This window comes from Bombina bombina, chromosome 3 (genome assembly GCF_027579735.1).
Source record: "Bombina bombina isolate aBomBom1 chromosome 3, aBomBom1.pri, whole genome shotgun sequence".
In the NCBI taxonomy this organism is placed as follows: Eukaryota; Metazoa; Chordata; class Amphibia; order Anura; family Bombinatoridae; genus Bombina; species Bombina bombina.
The window spans coordinates 844639912-844663393 of NC_069501.1; the positions used below are offsets into that span (position 1 = coordinate 844639912).

The following is a 23482-nucleotide window of genomic DNA, read 5'->3' on the forward strand; positions in this document are numbered from 1 at the left end:
CATTATCCCAAATAATGAAACTGACTGTCTAAAATAAGGAATATTGAACATCCTGAGTCAAGGCAAATAAATGTTTGAATACATATATTTAGAACTTTATAAACAAAGTGCCCAACCATAGCTTAGAGTGTCACAGAAAATAAGACTTACTTACCCCAGGACACTCATCTACATGTAGTAGAAAGCCAAACCAGTACTGAAACGAGAATCAGTAGAGGTAATGGTATATATAAGAGTATATCGTCGATCTGAAAAGGGAGGTAAGAGATGAATCTCTACGACCGATAACAGAGAACCTATGAAATAGACCCCGTAGAAGGAGATCGCTGCATTCAAATAGGCAATACTCTCCTCACATCCCTCTGACATTCACTGCACGCTGAGAGGAAAACCGTGCTCCAACTTGCTGCAGAGCGCATATCAACGTAGAATCTAGCACAAACTTACTTCACCACCTCCATGGGAGGCAAAGTTTGTAAAACTGATTTGTGGTTGTGGTGAGGGGTGTATTTATAGGCATTTTAAGGTTTGGGAAACTTTGCCCCTCCTGGTAGGAATGTATATCCCATACGTCACTAGCTCATGGACTCTTGCTAATTACATGAAAGAAATAAACAATACATTATTTAAAATCTTTTTTTTTTTTTTTCAAACAACCCATTTACTATAGGATCTGATTACACAACATGACCACAAGATGGCTCACTGGCCTCTTCTTCGGCTACATATTAGTTTAAAAAAAAGCTGTGTCTATTTTATTGAGCAACTTTAAAGATATCAAATATAAATATTAGAAGAGCTAATTAATGAACTCATATACTAATACTGTATCTAGACATTAGCACCATTACAAAATCAAAAGCCAGCATCAAAGTGACGATCTTGTTCATGGTACAACTTCAGATGTAGTAAGCACACAATGAAGTGGTTAAGACTAGACAAGCGCTTTTAGACATTCTGCATTCATGTGTATTAACAAACGCCGAATATGGCCGCAGCAAATCCAGATCTTTGTGTGTTGCACTGTATGACGAATAAATCCAGCTCCAAAAATACCAACAACCATATTCACCATACGTTTTAGTTAGAATTACAGTATTCATGTGTATTTAGTAAATTTCTATTTAAAGGGACAGTCTACTCCAGAATTTGTATTGTTTGAAAACATAGATAATTTTACCTTTTATTACCCACGCCCCAGTTTTGCTTAAAGGGATACTAAACCTAATTTTTTCTTTAATGATTCAGATAGCCACCAATCAGCAAGCGCAACACAGGTGCTGGACCTAAAATGGGCCGGCTCCCAAGATTTGCATTCCTGCTTTTCAAATAAAGATAGAAAGAGAATGAAGAAAGAATGTAAACTAGGAGTAAATTAGAAAGCTGCTTAAAATTGCATGCTCTATTTGGGTTTAGTGTCCCTTTAACCAACACGGTTATATTTCTCACAAATCTCCCCATGCCACCTCATATATTCGTATATACATACATGCCAAGAAAACTGAAAAATGCAAACATTCCTGTCTGACCAGTTTAACAGAACAGCCTGTCCAAAAACCTTTACTAAGAATAGAAAAAATAAATGTGGCAGGAAAGAAAGGGAAAGTTAATCTTGAATGCATGTGGGTAGATGATTCTGTGTTATTTTTTGTTTGTTTTATATTAAAGTATTTTGGTAAAAAATAGAAAACTTTATTGTTTTATCTTTGCATTAAAAATAAATAAAAATAAAATAAAAAACGTACATATTGTACAAATGTACATCTCTTGCTATACAAAAAGTCAGTACTGCTGATTACCTCAGTATAATGCACTCCTTCTCGTAATCCTCGTGGATCCACTCGGACATTTATGTGCCTGCACTGGTTCATCAACTCCAAGTGACAAGGATACTGGACCCAGGGTGCATTACATGTAAGGGCTAAATGAAGCTGAAGGGATATTCTCTCAGAGTTATCTGTTGAGAAAACAAAAGATCATTACCCTGCAAGACTAAAAAAATGTTTAAATACATGCGACTGCTACATCATATCTTGAACATGAGTGACGCCTCGTGAAAGAAAAGTGCAACATACTTAGCAAATGTCAAATCTTGCTTAGTAAAGCTTAAAGGGGCACTGAACCCAATTATTTTCTTTTGTGATTCAGATAGAGCATGCAATTTTAAGCAAATTTCTCATTTACTCCTATTATCAATTTTTCTTCATTCTCTTACTATCTTTATTTGAAAAAGACATCTAAGCTTTTTTGGGGTTCAGACTCTGGACAGCACTTTTTTATTGGTGGATGAATTTATCCACCAATCAGCAAGGACAGCCCAGGTTGTTCACCAAAAATGGGCCGGCATCTAAACTTACATTTCAAATAAAGATACCAAGAGAATGAAGAAAATTTGATAATTGGAGTAAATTAGAAAGCTGCTTAAAATTCCATGCTCTATCTGAATCACAAAAGAAAAATTTGTGTTCAGTGTCCCTTAAAGTTAAAGGGCCAGTAAACCTAAAAAATAATGTTATATAATTCTGCACATAGTGCAGAATTATATAACATTATACAAGTGCTAGCTTTATAGAACATAATATATCCGGTGAACTTTTATAATAAAAAAATAAAAAGCTGGAGCGAGCTACATTCAGTGTAACGGCGCAGTTGGGCCGGGCTGTTACTAGACAGCTGGCCAGATGCGCTCTGAGGGAAAACCAGACCCGCTCAGAAGAGCGCAGAGGGCGGGTCTCTATTTTTTATAAAAGTTCACCGGATATATTATGTTCTATAAAGCTAGCACTCATATAATGTTATATAATTCTGCACTATGTGCAGAATTATATAACATTATTTTTTAGGTTTACTGGCACTTTAAGGGGCAAACCTGAATTTTCATTAACAGGCATAATTTCCAAATATGTATCTGCCCACGTATAGTTATGGGCTAAAATAGTTAACTAATTTATTAGATCTGTGTTTCTCTAACAAAAAATAGTTTTCTGCTGCCACAGAATAAATTGAAAAAATGGGGTCTGCTACTACGAAGAAAGTATAAGCGGTTTTATTTTCTAGTTTTACAACACAATCATTACTAATATGATGAATATAAGTAGGAAGTTGGAAAACAATGCATGGCTGGTAAAGCTAAGGTCATTATATGGTTTGAAATCTTTTTCAGATACTTAGTTCTGGAATTATTTTACAGCACTAAATAGTCTGGCAGACTGGAGCACAATGCACAATAGGGTCAGCTTACATCATGAGTATATAACTTTATGCATTGTACTGAAGTTATAGAACAATCATGCGGGTGATTCAGTCAGAGTAAATATGAATATTTCTCAAGAATATTGTCCTTTAGATTTGGGTAAAACCTCTGGTTTGACACCACTTACTTTAAATAAGAATAAGGATGAGGTGCCATATCTGCTTCCTCACCTGTATTTTCAGGAAATACTGGCTCAATACCCACTCCATGGTCTGAAGGAGCAGCAGTCTGAACTGGATCCCTGAGATAGATACCACGTCCATTTCCAATAGTAACCGTAAAACCTATTTTGCTGTTTAATGTGGAGTCCTGTATGAGGTAGTCATATGCTTTGTCAACCTATTAATGACAAATGAACACAATTAGCTGATAATATATAACAAAAGTAGCAAATTTCATTGTACTATGCAAAATAGCAAAACATGCTAAACAGATCAGGTTGTTCAATATTTAGTGACCTTGTACATTGGAATAGTTATGTTAATCCAAACATGTTTTGCAGCAGACATTACAGACTAGTCTGGAAATTCAGATTTGATGTAGATAACGTCTCCAATGCAAATATTTATATTGCTCAAATCTCAAGTTTCAGATACATTTTTTTTTATCTGTCCATTTAATTCAGCAAAAACAAATTATACTTACCTGATAATTTCATTTCCTTCTGTATGAGGAGAGTTTACGGCATCATTCCTTACTGTCGGGAAATACTGAACCTGGCCACCAGGAGGAGGCAAAGACACCCCAGCCAAAGGCTTAAATACTCCACCTACTTCACTCATATCCCAGTCATTCTGCCAAGGCAGCGGTTCCCAACCTTTTTTCTCTCCTGTACCCCTTGATTAGGCTTTTCATTTATGAGTACCCCCTCTCTTCATTACCCCCACTCATCCCTCAAAATAAAGGAAGCACTTTTTTATAGGGGAGGTAAGCTATACCTGAATTGCATACGACTGTACGTGTATCAACAGGATTAAAGCTCAGATCTTATTCTCAGGAGTACTGCTGTGTGGCTGGTGCCCCTGGCAGCTGCCTGGTTGCTCCTAAACAAGGCCCTGTGGGGGAGTAATGATCATAAAAATAAATATTTAAATTTGTGAGATCAGATCGATATTAACCACCCAGACACTATGAACGTTTTTAGTTGGAAGTGAAGCAGTCTGAATCAAGCAAGCACTAGAAGCAGTACTTTACTTACCGGCACTGACTATAACTTATTTGGGGATGCAGACCTGCCTCGCCTGTGTCACTCGCAATCTCAACGGCTCTATCACACATGTCCACGTAGCTATGCTGCTGCAGTGCCACTTCTATTTGAGCACTTGCAGTCAAAATTGTGTGCATGGGACAGAGGTGGGTGGAGCAGGAGGCTAAGCTGTCTGGTGACACAGGGTGATCATTAATATGTGGACCGGAGTCATCCACACCCGGTCCACATATTTCAGGTGCAGGGCCAGGACTTCATTTGTCACTTTCCGGCTAAATGCCCCTTCCTTCCACAGTTCCACGATGCTCATTAGTTGATGACCCATTGAGAGTGCCCCCCCGACCCTCCCCCCGCATCTTCCGCCATTACCAACAATATTTTTGCGTACCCCAACCGGACTGCCAAGTACCCCCAGGGGTACACGTACCCCAGGTTGGGAACCGCTGTGCCAAGGGAACAAGGAACCGTAGGAGAAATATCAGGGTATAAATGGTGCCGGAAGCGAAAAACTAATTTTGGTCCGCCCATCGGAGCATACGTGCGGGGGCCGTGGACTCTCCATACAGATGGAAATGAAATTATCAGGTAAGCATAATTTATGTTTTCCTTCTTAATATGAGGAGAGTCCACGTCATCATTCCTTTGTGTTGGGAAAACTATACCCAAGCTCTAGGGGACACTTAATGATAACGGGAGGGGTAAAACAAGAGAGGAAGACCCTAATCTGAGGGCACCACAGCTTGTAAGTCTTTCTCCCAAAAGCTGCTTCAGACCCTTACACTTCCCAGAGTAGATGACAAACAAAGAAGAAGTTTGCCTAAAATCCTTAGTAGCTTAAAGATAAAACTTCAAAGCTCGAACCACATCCGGATTATGAAGTAAACGTTTCTTCGAAGGAGGAGGATTAGGACATAAGGAAGGAACCACAATCTCCTGATTGATGTTATGATCAGACACCACCTTAGGGAGAAAACCCAAGCGGGTACGTAGGACAGCCTTATCAGTGTGGAACACCAGATAAGGAGACTCACATTGCAAGGCAGTTATTTCAGAAACTCTGCGTGCCGACCCAATAGCCAATAGAAAAAGAACCTTCCAGGACAACAATTTGATGTCAACCGAATGCATAGGCTCACACGGAGCCCGTTGCAAAAAGTTAAGAACAAGATTCAAACTCCAAGGAGGGGCATTAGATCAACACAGGTCTGATCCTAATCAGAGCCTTAATGAAAGATTGCACATCAGGGAGCTCAGCGAGTCTCTTGTGCAACAAAACAGAAAGAGAAAAAATCTGACCCCTGAGGGAACTAGCAGAAAGGCCCTTCTCCAGACCTTCCTGGAGAAAGGAAAGTATCCTGGTAGTCTTAACCTTATGCCAGGCTAAACCACGCTCTTCACACCAGAATAAGTAAGCTCTCCACACCTTATGATAGATGTGACGAGTAACAGGCTTACTGAATGAGAGTATCAATCACCCTCTCAGAGAAACCTCTCTTTGCTAAGACTAAGCGTTCAATCCCCACGCAGTCAGCCTCAGAGAATCTAGATTTTGATGAACAAAAGGACCCTGTTCCAGCAGATCCCTGCAACAAGGTAACTTCCATGGAGGAGATGAGGACATCCCCACCAGATCCGCAAACCACATCCTTCGCGGCCACGACGGAGCAATCGGTATCACTGAATCTTGCTCCTGCTTGATGCGGGCCACTAAACGAGGGAGAAGTGTTAACGGTGGAAAAATGTATATTGGATTGAACCGCCAAGGTACTGCTAATGCATCTATTACCTCCAAAAACAAAGTTTCAGCGCTACTGATAAGGAGAGGATATTAAAAGTGTTAATTCACAGTATATTAAAAAAATTATGAAGTATGCATATAAAATCCAAATGAACTATGCTCAAATTTTTAAAAAGAATAAATAAAATCCTAATTTATAAATGCAGTAAACAATGGTTGCAAATATTGTCTGCACAATTCACAATGAAAGTTGAACATTAGATATTACACACTACAGGGAGTGCAGAATTATTAGGCAAGTTGTATTTTTGAGGATTAATTTTATTATTGAACAACAACCATGTTCTCAATGAACCCAAAAAACTCATTAATATCAAAGCTGAATAGTTTTGGAAGTAGTTTTTAGTTTGTTTTTAGTTTTAGCTATTTTAGGGGGATATCTGTGTGTGCAGGTGACTATTACTGTGCATAATTATTAGGCAACTTAACAAAAAACAAATATACACCCATTTCAATTGTTTATTTTTACCAGTGAAACCAATATAACATCTCAACATTCACAAATATACATTTCTGACATTCAAAAACAAAACAAAAACAAATCAGTGACCAATATAGCCACCTTTCTTTGCAAGGACACTCAAAAGCCTGCCATCCATGGATTCTGTCAGTGTTTTGATCTGTTCACCATCAACATTGCGTGCAGCAGCAACCACAGCCTCCCAGACACTGTTCAGAGAGGTGTACTGTTTTCCCTCCTTGTAAATCTCACATTTGATGATGGACCACAGGTTCTCAATTGGGTTCAGATCAGGTGAACAAGGAGGCCATGTCATTAGATTTTCTTCTTTTATACCCTTTCTTGCCAGCCACGCTGTGGAGTACTTGGACGCATGTGATGGAGCATTGTCCTGCATGAAAATCATGTTTTTCTTGAAGGATGCAGACTTCTTCCTGTACCACTGCTGGAAGAAGGTGTCTTCCAGAAACTGGCAGTAGGACTGGGAGTTGAGCTTGACTCCATCCTCAACCCGAAAAGTCCCCACAAGCTCATCTTTGATGATACCAGCCCAAACCAGTACTCCACCTCCACCTTGCTGGCATCGGACTGGAGCTCTCTGCCCTTTACCAATCCAGCCACGGGCCCATCCATCTGGCCCATCAAGACTCACTCTCATTTCATCAGTCCATAAAACCTTAGAAAAATCAGTCTTGAGATATTTCTTGGCCCAGTCTTGACGTTTCAGCTTGTGTGTCTTGTTCAGTGGTGGTCGTCTTTCAGCCTTTCTTACCTTGGCCATGTCTCTGAGTATTGCACACCTTGTGCTTTTGGGCACTCCAGTGATGTTGCAGCTCTGAAATATGGCCAAACTGGTGGCAAGTGGCATCTTGGCAGCTGCACGCTTGACTTTTCTCAGTTCATGGGCAGTTATTTTGCGCCTTGGTTTTTCCACACGCTTCTTGCGACCCTGTTGACTATTTTGAATGAAACGCTTGATTGTTCGATGATCACGCTTCAGAAGCTTTGCAATTTTAAGAGTGCTGCATCCCTCTGCAAGATATCTCACTATTTTTGACTTTTCTGAGCCTGTCAAGTCCTTCTTTTGACCCATTTTGCCAAAGGAAAGGAAGTTGCCTAATAATTATGCACACCTGATATAGGGTGTTGATGTCATTAGACCACACCCCTTCTCATTACAGAGATGCACATCACCTAATATGCTTAATTGGTAGTAGGCTTTCGAGCCTATACAGCTTGGAGTAGGACAACATGCATAAAGAGGATGATGTGGTCAAAATACTCATTTGCCTAATAATTCTGCACTCCCTGTATAAGACATAAAATGTTATAATATATAGAGTCCCACAAATGCAATAGGTAAAATAAATGCAAAAAATGAGTTATTCGTCCTCACCAAAAAAAAATGGTGTGTGCTGCTCTTCTGAGGGTGTATCACAAATAATCCCTGGAGGGAAGAGAAGCTGAAAAACAAAGAAAGGAGAGCGCAACCGGACTCAAGTGAAGTTTATTTTAACAAATCAAAACAAAATGGTTTAAAACCATAAAATAGTAGGTATCTTGCGTACCAAATTCACAAGGTTAATAGGCACATAAAACACAGTTGTCTTTGAAGATTCAATAGATTACCGCTCCCCAGGACGCCTTCCGATACAGCCGAGGTTGCCCAACCTCTTGAAAAAGTTCCCTCATTAGGGAATGAAACGGCCGTCGAGGACTTCTCCACCAATGATACACTGTATCGGCAACCTAAGAGACAGACTTCCGGCTTTGACCGGAACCGGCTTTTCCCAGAGACCAAACAACTGACGAGCCGCATACACGCTTTGCAGAGTAATCAGCTGTGAATATAGTACGTTACCTGGCTGTATCGGAAGGCATCCTGGGGAGCGGTAATCTATTGAATCTTCAAAGACAACTGTGTTTTATGTGCCTATTTATTAACCTTGTGAATTTGGTACGCAAGATACCTACTATTTTATGGTTTTAAACCTTTTTGTTTTGATTTGTTAAAATAAACTTCTTCACTTGAGTCCGGTGGCGCTCTCCTTTCTTTGTTTTTCAGCATCTATTACCTCCGCCTGAGGATCCCTGGACCGCAACCCATATCTGGGTAGCTTGGAATTGAGCCGGGACGCCATGAGATCTATCTCCGGCGTCCCCCATCTGTCGCAAATCTCTGCAAACACCTCGGGATGGAGAGACCATTCCCCGGATGAAAAGATTGTCTGCTAAGGAAATCTGCTTCCCAGTTGTCCACACCTGGAATGTGGATCGCCGACAGCAAGCAGTTGTGGGTCTCCGCCCACTCCAGAATCCGAGATACTTCCCTTATTGCTAGGGAGCTCCTCGTTCCCTCCTGATGGTTGATGTAAGCCACTGGGACGAACCCAGAAGAGGCCAAGCCTTCAGAGCATTGAAGGTCGCTCGAAGTTCCAAAATGTTGATCGGGAGGAGGGATTCCTCTCGAGTACATAGACCCTGTGCCTTCTTGGCACCCCAAACAGCTCCCCATCCTGAGAGACTTGCGTCCGTAGTCACAATCTTCCAGGATGGTCTCAAGAAGGATGTCCCTTGGGACAGGTGATCTGGACAAAGCCAACAGAAGAGCGATTCTCTCGACTGGTTGTCCAGAGAAATCTGTTGAGACAGATCAGAATGATCGCCGTTTCACAGTCTCCGCATGCACAGCTGTAGTAGTCTGAGATGGAAACTGGCAAAGGGAATGATGTCCATGCTGGACACCATGAGACCAATCACTTCCATACACCGAGCCACAGAGGGCCTTAAGGAGGTCTGGAGGGTAAGAAAAGCAGAAGTTAGTTTGTAACGTCTCTGGTCTGTAAGGAAAATCCTCAAGGATATGGAGTCTATTATAGTACCCAGGAATTCCACCCTGGTACTGGGTATAAGAGAACTCTTTTCTAAGTTTATCTTCCATCCATGAGATTGAAGAAGAAACAGATTTCGAATGGTCTTCTGCCAGACGACAAGATGGTGCTTGAACCAGAATATCGTCCAAGTATGGCGCTACTGCTATACCTCTGGCTCTGGCCACTGCAAGCAGAGCCCCTAGAACCTTCGCAAAAACTCTTAAAGCAGTAGCTAACAGAAGTGCAATAAACTGGAAGTGCTGGTCCACGAACCCAAACCTTAAGAACTTGAAGTGTTCCTTGTGTATTGGAACGTGAAGGTAGGCATCCTTCAGATCTATCATGGTCATGAACTGTCCTTCCTGAACTAAGGGAAGAATGGACCTCATTGTCTCCATCTTGAACGAGGGGACAGATAGGAATTTGTTTAAGCACTTTAGGTCCAGAATCGGGCGTAAAATTTCCTCCTTCTTTGGAACCACAAAAAGGTTTGAGTAGTATCCCAGACCTATTTCTGCAAGAGGTACTGGGACAATGACTCCCGGGGAGAGATCTATCATACACCCTAGAAAGGCCTCTCTTTTCTGGCCTTGAAGACAGGTTTGACAAGAGGAATCTGCCCCTGGGTGGATGAGACTTGAAACCTATCCTGTATCCCTGAGCGAGGACCTCCAGGACCCACAGGTCTTGCACGTCCCCAAACCAAGCTTCCGAAAAGAGCGACAGTCTGCCCCCTACAAGATCCAGAGCTGGATCGGGGGACGCCCCTTCATGCCAACTTTGAATCTGCGAGCTTTTTGTTCTGCTTGGATTTATTCCAGGACTGAGCCAGCTTCCATGTCCCCTTGGATTGCTCAGGATTTGCGGAGGGCTGCTGACGTTGGGATTTATCAGAATGAAAATTAGGACCTTGTCCCTTAGCCTTGTTCTTCTTATCCTGCGGTAAAAAGGCACCTTTGCCTCCAGTAACCATGGAGATAATTGAGTCCAGGCCTGGACCAAATATAATCTTTCCCTTAAATGGGAGGGAACGAAGTCTTGACTTCAAAGCCATGTCCGCAGACCAAGACTTCAGCCAGAGTGCCCTACGGGCTTTAACAGAAAAACCGGAAGCTTTGGCATTCAGGTGAATAATTTGCATCACAAATAAAAGAATTAGCCACCCTTAAGGCCTTAATTCCTTCTTGGATCACGTCGAGGGGACCCTCCACCTCGATCAACTCAGATAAGGAGTCGCACCAGTAGGTAGTCGCAGCAGCAACCGCAGCAACAGCCGCTGACGGTTGAAACAAATATCCTGTATGTTGAAACATCTTTCTTAACATAGTTTCTATTTTCTTATCTATTGGCTCTTTAAACGATGAACTATCCTCAAGTGGGATAGAAGTGCGTTTAGCAAGTGTGGAGAGAGTGCCATCCACCTTGGAACCCACAACTCAAATTGAGAGTCTGGAATTTTTTAAAGGAAGAACGGGAAAATTAAGAACCAATTCTTTCCCATTCATTCTTAATAAATGTTCGCCATCTTTACGGGAACCGGGAAAGTCTGTGGAAAAACCCTGTCCTCGTAGACCTTATCTATTTTAGGGATCAAAGGTTCCTCAGGCAATTTAGGCTCTGGAACCTCTAAAATAACCAAAACTTCCTTTAGCAGAAAGCATAAAATGTTCAATCCTAAATCTAAAGTCTGGTTCCTCCGCAGCTGGAGGCTTTGAGGCAGCAGATTCCAACCCAGAAAGAGCACCCTCTGAAGTATCAGAGGTGTCATATTCGGATAATCCAATAAGCTAGTAGATGACCCCTGGGAAGCATCAAAATATTTGACCTTTCGCTTGCGCACAGCAGGGTGAGGTAAAGCACTAAAGGCCGCAGACATGGCCGTTTGTAACTGCTCAGTAAAGTCTGGCGGTAAAAGGGCCCCTCCAGATCGAGGATTAGAAGTGCTACGAGAAGCTGCATGTGTATTCGGCGATGATTGTAGGGTGCGCACCTCACGGGACAGAGACTCCTCAGGGGTGGATGGCTTAGTGGTATCAAACATATTAACTTTCTTTGACATGATTACTTTATCAAGGCATGTGGAACATAATTGAGCAGGCAGGTATACTGCGGCCTCCTCACAATATAGATAGGTATTAGACTTAGGTAAAGAGGGAGTACCCTCTAACGCATCAGAATCCTCCATAGCTTACACTTATAAAGCAGATTTTAGAACTGATAGAGTTTGGGGGTTACAGAGTTGTGTAATGTCAGGTGTGGTTGTAATACAGATATACTGGTATCATAGGTACAAAATTATTATAATAAGTTTTAACAACAACACCTGTTGTGGAGTCTTAATAGCAGTAGGACAAAACAACTAGATAAACTAATTGTAAAGGAGGATACAATTAAGTATATAGAGATAAGCTCCACAATAGTGAAATGGAGATTCACTCTGCAAAAATGTAAAGTAGTATCAATTGGAGATTTAAATAGTTAAAAAGTTCCAACACATTCATACATTATGATCTTTATTGATAAACTAGGAACAAACCATACACACAATAGCAAAGGCTGAAATATATTAAAAACACTTAAACTCGGTTGTGAGAAAATATTGATGTACTATAATGAGCATCAGCAATACTAATAAACAGCCAGCAGTCTGAAATTAGCTAAGGTAAACTAAGCCCTTACAATCCGAGGGCTGTATTACATTTAACAAATATGGCTAAGACTGAAGGCTGATAACGTAATTAGCAATATAGCATCATATCTGGTATTTAACCTGAGTAAGCAAATTAAAAGGACAACAAGGAGAGACAAAGCTACTCCTGTCGGACCCCTGACGCGCGTTTCACAAAGAACGCTTCCTCAGAGGGGGTCTTTGTGAAACGCGCGTCAGGGGTCCGACGCTATTGCTAATTACATTATCAGCCTTCAGTCTTAGCCATATTTGTTAAATGTAATACAGCCCTCGGATTGTAAGGGCTTAGTTTACCTTAGTTAATTTCAAACTGCTGGCTGTATTATTATTGCTGATGCTCATTATAGTACATCAATATTTTCTCACAACCGAATTTAAGTGTTTTTAATATATCTCAGCCTTTGCTATTGTGTGTATGGTTTGTTCCTAGTTTACTCAATAAAGATCATAATGTATGAATGTGTTGGAACTTTTTAACTATTTAAATCTCCAATTGATACTACTTTACATTTTTGCAGAGTGAATCTCCATTTCACTATTGTGGAGCTTATCTCTATATACTTAATTGTATCCTCCTTTACAATTAGTTTATCTAGTTGTTTTATAAAGCAGACTATTGAATAATAAGATAAAACGGCACCTTTATACCCCCAATGGCTGGGGCACTCACTACCTCCTATGACTCAGGCCAAACAGAGAAACCACTTCTTCTCCGGTACACCGCACGGTCAGGAAAGAGGAAATCAGTATGACCACACCCGTTCATGTGGTGCGCAATGCAGGACCTCCCCTGCCATAATAGTGAAAAAAGTGCCAAGCCTTTCAGGCTGCGCAGTTTCCAAAAACGAAAGTAAAAACCTGTACGTTCCAACATCTGCCTTAGCCTCTCTCATACATGCCTCAGCATAATCATAATAAAATAAAATGATGTGATCAATTCCCCCAATAATCCCCCTCCGGAGATATTAACCCTTGATTCCATACAGATAAAAGGAGCCACACTGTGACCCTGTCTTCTTGCTTTATCATATGTGTATAAAAAATTAAACGATCTTACCAGAATCTATGCAGTGGAACAGAAACACAGCCTCTCAAGTTTGACAGTCTTGTAGCGTCACTCCTGACATGGACTTGAGCGATGGAAGCAGACAGTGAAACTCGTCAACACTGATTGCTTAGGATCTGTTAATACAAGTCTGGATGGGTTTGCAGACTCTCCCTGCACCTTCAGACTCTAACATACGTCAATGCTCTCACTGAGAGGCTGACAGGACTACTTTAAACTCCAGTCCCATTTCGAAGGGTAGTTACCCTTCATAAGTAACGACTCAATCTCCTGACACTTCTCTGCCAACCTCCTGTGATGAAAGGCAAAGAATGACTGGGGTATGAGGGAAGTAAAGGGATTATTTAAGCCTTTGGCTGGGGTGTCTTTGCCTCCTCCTGGTGGCCAGGTTCAGTATTTCCCAACAGTAAGGAATGATGCCGTGGACTCTCCTCATATTAAGAAGGAAAAGTAGTTTTCTCACTATGCAAAATAGCAGGTTTGCATTTGTTCGTCTCCTTAACAAAATCCAGAAGCAAAAATAAAAAAAGTGTTTAAAGTATATAGTGAGATGAAATCTGCAGTTATATTGTTTTTTTTCTATAAAGATTTTTCAAACATGTACTTTATATGCTTATTACTTAAAGTGACAGTCTACTTCAAATGTGTTATTGTTTAAAAAGATAGATAATCCCTTTATTACCCATTCCCTAGTTCTGCTTTTATCTAGGCCTCTGCAGCAAGCCTCCTATCTCAGTGATTTTTACAAACTTGCATTTTAGCCAATTAGTGCTGGTTGATGCATAACTCCACGGAAGTGAGCACAATGTTATCTATATGGCACATATGAACTAGCACTGTCTGGCTATGAGAAGCTAATAAAATGCAATGAGATAAGAGAAAGCCTGAAGGGGCTTAGAGAATTAGAAGTTATAAAGTATATTATGCAAAGCTGGGGAATGGATAGTAAAGGCATTTACTTTTTTTTTATTGTTTGAAAAGATAGATGACTGTCCCTTTAATAACATATAAATGATGATTTTTTTTTAATTTTTTTTTTAAATTCTTTTTATTGGTTTTTAACAAAACAAATCCAGGAAAATGAAATTCAGAGGTACAGTCAAATGATGACTTTAGTGACCTATTATAAAAACTGAATTGCAGCTAAAACACTTGATAAGTGACTTAAATTACCTGAATAATACCGTGTCCTTGGGCAAATACTTCTATGTTTTCAGCCTTAAATGCCGTATGCTCCAATGCTCTTCTCACTGAATGTACAGTGTATGGGATGCCATTAGCTTTGAGTCCTAAAATAACACAAATGTTTTATAAATTTTGAAGTATAAAAACTTAAGAAAAATAACATCTATTAATAAAAGCAAAAATGTGAGACTTGGATATGTTAATCGGAAATAAATTTACTTCCTGAAGATGATATGATATATACATAGCACACATAAATGATCCACATTATACATTTGTTCAGTTGAGATAAAGGATAAAGTTAAGTTTCTGCTTTAAAGAAACAAAAAAATAATGGAAAATTAAATTAAAAAGAAAGTCACTACTTGGGTGATTCTTGTACGAGAAACATATTTAAGTGAAATAGGTGAGAAGATGAAAGAGTTACCTTAAAAGTAACTTATTAATTTATAAATAATAAATGTCTAAAAAAAAAAAAGTCATACAATAAACAGTTTCATCAATAGAGTTAGCGTTGCGGAATCTTTTGGTGCTCTACAAATAACCGATAATAATAATAAAAATACAGAGCCGTTTTCTGACAAGCGCCACCTATCTGGGAAGTTGGAAAATGCAATTAGATTGATTACAAACCTCATTAATAACAAACATAGAGTAAAAACTTTTGCGTTTTTTTTACAAATATGACTGCCAGGTAAGAGAGAGAGAGAGAGAGAGAAAAAGGAGGGGCTCAGACAGGAAATTAACTGGAGTATTTCTGTTGTGTTATTTGTTTTTATGAAGGGATGCTGTCACTTGATGATGTGATGGAAAATAACATTGGATCATCTCACATTACAAGTGTCACTAGTAATTCTCTTGTAGTTTTTGCATGATAAAAAAAATGGTAAACCAGATGATTCCACCTTTACTGAGATCATAGACATAGTATAAGTTTTCATTACTTTATAACTGAAATCAGTCTGATTCTCTGAGTGCAAGCAACCGTTACCAGATAATACTAGTGCAATGCCACCACAAGCATTTGGAGAGGACATTGATGTTCCATTCATCAGCTGGGTTCCCCGTAACGTCCAGTTTGGCACTGAAGCAATTGCCCCACCAGGAGCACTTATACTGACACCCAGGGCTCCATCAGTACTGCAACCAGGAAACAAACACCATTTTAAAGCCAGATAAATAGCGTTTCTCTACAAACAAGTAAAAGGATGCACAAGCTTAAACTTTCTGCTCCTGTAAGTCGGTTTGCTAAGTATATTGTTAACATAATCCTAATTTATACATATTTAAAATAACCAATATGCTTAACATTTAGACTTGGTTTCTTTAATGTGGTGCAAATGTAAGAGGAACTTTTGCATAAAGAAAGTATTTAAATTAAAAAAAAGAAATATTTTATACCTAGGACCTCTAGAGGACCAAGTGTACTGATTGGCAGGCAACTTCTCACGAAGTGAATATTCGGCTACCATCATATCTGGTGAAACATAAGCTCCAACACCTATAGAGAAGATTGAAAAAAAATTAGCTGGGAACCTAGTTAGAATTCCCTATGCTTGTTTGAGGACAATTACTGTTGGCAAAATATACTTACGATAAAAAAAATACATAAATAAATTGTATAATGCATACTCTACACAATTAAACCTTTACGTAGCATTATTAGTAAATAAACAGCATACCTATTACACTTGAGGTAGTTCCACCAGGACAACCTACAGTAGTAAGGCACGGACCATTATTTCCAGCACTTGAGACATAAATAACGTTGTTTTTCCAAACTGCTTCATTGATGGCTTCACATATTCTCCTGCATTAAACAATTTATTTTGTTGAAATCATACAAACAATATTTTTTTCCAAGTAATCAATGATCTACAAACCATTATGTTCCACTAAAAAACTATTTAATATTATTTACTAAATACTACACCAATGCAGTAAGATGGTTCTCATAAAGCAGGTTAAACTCCAGACCACCATCATAAATCAATGTAAAGCGCAACATAGCCTTTTTTAATATAAAAGTCAAACAACATGTTTACCCTATCCTATTATTTAAAGGGATTGTCTAGTCAAAATTAAAAACGATCATGATTCAGATAGAACATGCAGTTTTAAGCAACTTTCTAATTTATTTATTCTCCTATTATCAATTTGTCTTTGTTCTCTTGGTATCTTTATTTGAAAAAGCAAGAATGTAAGCTTAATAGCCGGTCCATTTTTGGTTAAGCACCCGGTTAGCACTTTCCGATTGGTGTCTAAATGTAGCTACCAATTAGCAAGCGCTACCCAGGTGCTGAACCAAAAATGGGCTGGCTTCTAAGCTTGCATTCTTGCTTATTCAAATAGAGTTAGCAAGAGAACAAAGAAAAATTGATAATAGGAGTAAATTAGATAGTTGCTTAAAATGTTATGCTCTATCTGAATCATGAAAGTTAAATTTTGACTAGACTATCCCTTTAATGTAGAGAACATTTTCAATGTTCTTTATAAAAATAGAAGCAATTTGAAGTTTGCCTTAAGAAGAAATAACTACAATAAGAAATGTGATAATTAATTAGTGCATTTTTTATTGTTGCCTATAACTATGCGTTTAACTCCAGCAATGCTGTAGCAGTGAGCCATTTAAGAACAGCGTTTGTGTGTGTAACTGCTAATCATTAGCAGTGTTCAGCTCTGCAGTAGAAGTTTACTAATGTTTATATAGAGTTCCTTTTATAAGCCAGAGCACTCCAATAGTAATCTAGTTGGTGGCTCTATGGCAATCTACTGCTAACTAAAGGGGAGATAAGGGTCATTCAGAGTCTGTTCTTGAAAGTCACTCAAAGAATACAGTTAGTGACAAAATAATCACACAATTTTAACAGAACATATAAAAAATATATGGAAAGATTTAAAGGGGCTGCAAAGTCAAAATCAAACATCCATGATTCAGATAAAGAGTATAATTTTAAATAACAGATTTGCTTTGATCTCTTGATATTCTATGTTAAAGAGTACATCTAGGTAGGTCAATATCAGTATGCAAGCGTGCATGTGTATATAACATTCTAAGACAGCAGTGTTTGTAACTATGTATAACATTGCTATAAATAATGATTAAGTGTTTAGTACAGAGTGAAACACATACAGTAAGATCATCTTGGATCTGTGTACTTACGGTTTTAATGGGATTTACAATAAATATTTGAAGCTTTAATTATACCTCTGTTTCTGAGTGCAACCGTTTTTTCTATTATATTGGTAGATGCCATTTGATTCACAACCTTAAATCTGCACCTCCGCAGCGTTTAAAAATCTAAGTACTCGTGGGGCTTATGCAGCGGCACTACAAGGCTGAACTGTTCATGGTTATAAACATTGTAGCAAACACTGCTGCTGGGTGGCTAAAGACATTTGTATGCTCCTAAGCTCACCTAGGATTACTCTTTTACAAAGTTTACCAAGAGAACAAAGTAAAGTTGACAATAGAAAGTTGTTTAACAGTTCCCATTATAGTAAAAAATGTGAATGGTATGCAGAAGCTAATGGGTTATAATCACTCAATCCTTCACCAAAATTAGTTCTCAGATTTATCAGCTAACAAAGCAAAAACAGGGCTTATATTACACCAGTTGCAGTCATACATGAACATGTTAAAGGGACAGTCTACAATAGAATTTGTATTATTTAAAAAGATAGATAACACCTTTACTCCCCATTCCACAGCTTTGCACAACCAACATTTAATATACTTTATAACATTTAAACCACTAAATTTATGCCAGTTTTAAAGGATCTATAGACAGCCTCTTATCACATGATTTTTTTTATTTGCTTTTCACAACAGGAGACCGCTAGTTCATGTGGGCCATAAAGATAACATTGTGTTCATGTCCGAGAAGTTATTTAAGAGTTAGCACAACACAATACTAAATACAAGTCAATAGATAATAAATATAAAGTCATGTGATCAGGGGACTGTCAGAAGATGCTTAGTTACAAGGTCATCACAGAGGTAAAAAGTATATTAATATAACTGTGTTGGTTATACAAAACTGGGGAATAGGTAATAAAAGGGATTATCTTTTAAAACAATAAAAAATTATTTTGTAGACAGTAGACTGTCCCTTTAAAATGTAGAGAGAAAGATTGAAATTTCCTACTTCACACTAGGCATATTTATGTGCTCAAAGGCAACCTCTAACCTGCAAGCGTCAGACGATATCCAGCTAGTATCCCTATAGCTTAGATTCAAAATGTCTAGCTTGTGTAAAATCCATCCAAATATGTAACAGTGAAACTGTAATACATCTCCAGATAATTCTTGATAATGAAATTATTCATCATTCACTAAGTATATATAATATCTAAATATTTAGGTGCATTAGGTTTACTTATGCACAGGTATCTATTCGCTCATAGCTTCACTTTCAGTCATGCTGAAAAAGCCTCGTCCACCGACGTGTTTCAACATATGACTTCATCAGGGAGAGGGGCATATACTTTGCTTCTCTTCTTTAACTAGCATTGTGTTTTCATAATTACATCTCCAGTTACCACTCGTCTTTTTCCACTTCATTTTTAAATGTTGGTTTCCAATAAAGTTTAATTTTGAAATCTTACTAAATCCATCTATATATATTTTTCTAATGATTTATCTTAAAAGCCAACTTGTCAGAACATATATTTACAGAATATTTTATCTGAAATGTGGTCAATTTAACTGGAAGACTTGAATGAGTGGGAGTAACTCATTTCACTGCAAACCCTATTTGCTTTCAGAAGTTGCCAATGACAAACCCCTTCACACATAGTTCGAGGAAACATACCCAGAATTTGGCCAGTGAGTTGCTTCACCATAACTATAGTTGACAAGATCACACTTATACTTTATCACTTCAATCATCTGTTGGACAAAGAAAAGGGTGTCAGGCTAAACATAAAATGTATCAAATCAACCAATCATCTGTTGCTATAACCTTACACTGACCTAAATGCTAGTGCTACCTGGTAACAAGTCTCTTTAGAATTACAATAGAATTTAAGTCATTCATTTTTGTTTATTAAAACTGTAATTTGTCCTATAGAAAAACCTTGTTTCTATGTTTATGTTTCTATTTAATTTAAAGATAATCATACTTTATTAATGCTGATACAAAATACACTATTACCAATGACGATAATTTTTGCCAAAAATAACTACATGATTCATACACATTTAGTAAGTAAAAAAGAAAAAAACACAAAACAAGCAGGCATAAGTCTTTTCCCCAAACGTATACCTTGTTTTTTCACAAGAGAAAATACCATACCGCTCGTATAAGACCTGTGCCCGTCTCCATAGTGCTAAGCCTTGTGTCACCAATCTTTATTGCTAGGATTTGAGCACCAGGTGCTACGCCATTTCTTTCTGGCTCATCAGGGAAATGTCCTGCAGCAATGCTAGCAACGTGTGTACCATGAGCACCTGTATTAGAAAAAATATATATTAGGAGTTGATAGATCCTAAATAAGGACTAATAATAAGTTTCTCTCCTAATAGAATTAATGCCAATGAACTCTATATTGTGGTCTACTCTATTTTAATAAAAAAGGTAAATACTACAGTATGATGTTGCTTAAGAAATGGAGTTTCCTTTTTTTTTTTATAATGGCTCCCCAATAAACAGAATGCATTGGATGGAACATTGACCAAAAAAAATAAAAATGAAAGAACAAAAGTACGTGGCTTAAAAAGACAAACTGTAGAATAATGTTCAATCATTTAAAGACAATGTAAAAGCCCTTAGTCTGAACTTCAAATGAGTAGTAGATTATTTTTTTAAACAAATTTTAAAGTTATATCTATTTCCACCCCACTGCATCATGTGACAGCCATCAGCCAATCACAAATGCATACGAATATTCTGTGAACTCTTGCACATGCTCAGTAGGAGCTGGTGACTAAAAAAGTGTAAATATAAAGAGACTGGAAAGTTGTTTAAAATTGCATACTCTATCTCAATCACGAAAGTTTAATTTTGACTTGAGTGTCCCTTTAACTAATGTAATGTTTCCTCAGGCCTTTACCCTGCAACAATAGTGCTAAGTGTCACCAAGTCTGTCAATTTTGCTTCACATATGTAAAATCTTCTGATTCAAGTTAAAGGTTGAAATGCCACTGGGCGTCCTTTTTAGAAGTTATCCAACCACGGTTTTGTTGTACCTCTTAAATTAGAAGTAATTTTAAATGTCTCACTCCTTTTGGTTAGTTATGATGCAGCAACACTAATGGGATATTGTATAATACTATGATCATGTATATAGTTATTCAGAACGAGAACATAAATAATTCTGCAATGCATACATTTCATTACATTGACTCAGTTATTTTAATACGCCGATACAAATTTAGTCTCATTCAAAATTCTCAACAAAATTTATGGTATCATCAAAACTCCAGTGGCTAGAAAGTTTTTTCAACGTCCATGTAAAGGTTGCATTTTTGTATAGCTTATTTTGCTTTTCAGGCATACCATCAAAAAAAGTTCAATTCATTCTCATTATTTACTGTATATACTTGTATTGTATTATTTATTTATTTTAATTTGTGTATTCTCTCATATTGTAAGCTTTAAAATGGACATACAAGTAGATTTAAAAAGCATAGTAGAATACTTTAAGCTTAAACAGATTAATTCTTGGAATATAAATATTTCCCTCTTGCTCCAAAAGCAGCTGGGAATGTTAAACTAAAAGATGGGGTTCTCCTCATTTTAATAGCACCATAAAAAACCTCTAACAGGAGCGGATATACAAACTTATCTACTAATCCCTCTTGTATAAACGTGGCATAAGCCATAATTAGGCAATAGGGGTTAACCTTTCCCCCATACAGTAAAAACATTATTATGGCAAACACCTACCAACAAGGGGAACATCAGAATGTGCTTTAGGCCCCTTATAAAGGAAGACAGAAGCTGTGAACAAGCCTTTTCTATCAAATCCAAGGAACAAGTGATCTTCTGCATATTGAAAGGGTAACACTAACATAAGGCATATCCCTGGTGGCTAATAATGCAAGATCTCTCTCTCTCTCTCTTTGCATAACCAACATACTTTATAATCTCTAAGATTTTTTTTACCCTTTTACAATTTTGCACTGCAGCCAGTCGGTGCTACCTAATGTGTGCCCACGGATAACATTTTGCTCACTCCCTTGAATAATGATAATGGGTTCACAAGAATCAGCACTAATTGGCTAAAATGCAAGTTTGTAAAAAGCACTGAGATAAGGGGCAGTCTACAGATACCTAGATACAGGTAATCATAGGAGGTAAAAATTATAGATAATATTGGTTATGCAAAATTGGGAAACAGTTAATAAAAGGGATTTTCTATAAGCAATATAAATTTTCAAGTACACTGTCCCTCTAATTTGTTTGCCTTGAAAAATACGCTTACTTGTTAAATGCTGCTCTATCATAAGGACGGCCAAAACCTGTTGTTTCCTGAGCATTGTTCAACCGTTTTGAAATATTCTAAAACGCCAACATAGTATCATTTATTTAGAAGTATAATAAATAGTGACACAAACTGAATTTTACATGCCTTTTCATACCTTCCAGTGCAACTCTATACGACTTCACTGTAATCTTAGAATGAAAGGAATTATGCTGTAATTACTGCTAATAAAAAGGTTTGCACAAGGTATTGCTCTTACATTTCTTCTTTTTTCCAGATCTCTTGGTATGGAGAGAAAAAGGCTGAGGTCCCATAGTGCTAAAAGCTAATTAGTGGTCTATGAACACAAATGCAGTATATAGGGCATTCAAACATATATGCAAAACCACACAACACTAAAAATCTTTCCAGTATTAAAAATGTAAGCTCACAAGTATTATGAGCAAGTATCTGCATACCTCCGCTGGTCACAATAGACAGTAGGTTCCCTTCGTCATATATGTTCACTGAATAATTCAGCATTTCCGATGTTCCAAATGAACCATATTCTTGTGCCTCTCTATAATTCCTTAATACACTACAAGCTTCAAGGTCTCCACACTCGCTTGTGTCCATACATGCTCTAGAGAAAGAGGGGAAAAAAGCACTTTATTAAAGGGACAGTGTACAGTAAAATGTTCTCCTTATGCTTTCCCAATAATCTATTTTACCTGGAGTATATTAAATTGATTAAAAAAATACTTATTTTGCTTTATTTTATTTGAAATAGCTGTATGCCCACCTATACTTAACGTGTAAAAACGTAAGTATTCACTATCAAAAATCTGCGTGAAAACAACCAGGAGAATAAATTGCACTTTTATAGTGGGGGGGGTTGTAGAGATAAGTATTCAAATGTTCATTTACAGTTGTTCTCTCTAAGTATTCAAACAAATATAACATAAGAGGCTTTGTGTGTGTATATAAAGAGTGATAATGAAAGAAGAATTTGTATCCTTGCAAGCTCAACTCATTTTAATAGGTTGTGGTTTCAAAGAGCAAATCCAACTAGTACATATTCAAAAATAAACCTAAAGGAACAATTTCCGATTCATTTTATACTCTTCAGCTGGTATAACAACTCACTGGAAACCCTTTAAGGTGAATCAAGTTTTATAACACACTGACATTTTAAGAACTAAAATAATCAATTCAATTAAAGAGTAACCATTTGTTGTCTATATTGATCTAATGGATAACGTAAATGGAAATAAGATTTTAGTATAAAATGTTTAATTATGCATAGCAAAGCAATTTAACAAAGCAATTTGCAATGTATCACTTATTTTGCCCCTTTTTCCTGTAATTTAAGCCTGAGCATTGTAGTTTATCCAGTTCTGAGAACTAGAAGTGCACACTCCAGGTTTTACAAGCATAGACAAGATATCTGTCCCTATTTGGAAACAGCAGAGGTACTTACATAACCTATGAAAAATGTGAGTTTTGCTAACTAAATGAAAGCGGCAAGCAATGTCTAATCCTGT

General features: G+C 37.8%; 1 protein-coding gene across 1 annotated transcript in view; it reads right to left on the reverse strand.

Annotated features, from left to right (window-relative positions):
- Positions 1-23482, reverse strand: part of TPP2 (tripeptidyl peptidase 2) — a 217732-nt gene that overhangs the window by 172486 nt on the left and 21764 nt on the right. The window contains exons 6-14 of the mRNA XM_053705476.1: positions 22418-22581; positions 19829-19983; positions 19346-19422; positions 16214-16341; positions 15933-16032; positions 15523-15671; positions 14520-14635; positions 3424-3592; positions 1800-1957 (exon numbers count right to left, since the gene is read on the reverse strand). Of these exons, the coding sequence (XP_053561451.1) occupies positions 1800-1957; positions 3424-3592; positions 14520-14635; positions 15523-15671; positions 15933-16032; positions 16214-16341; positions 19346-19422; positions 19829-19983; positions 22418-22581 (1216 nt within the window). The remainder of the gene's footprint in view (positions 1-1799; positions 1958-3423; positions 3593-14519; positions 14636-15522; positions 15672-15932; positions 16033-16213; positions 16342-19345; positions 19423-19828; positions 19984-22417; positions 22582-23482) is intronic.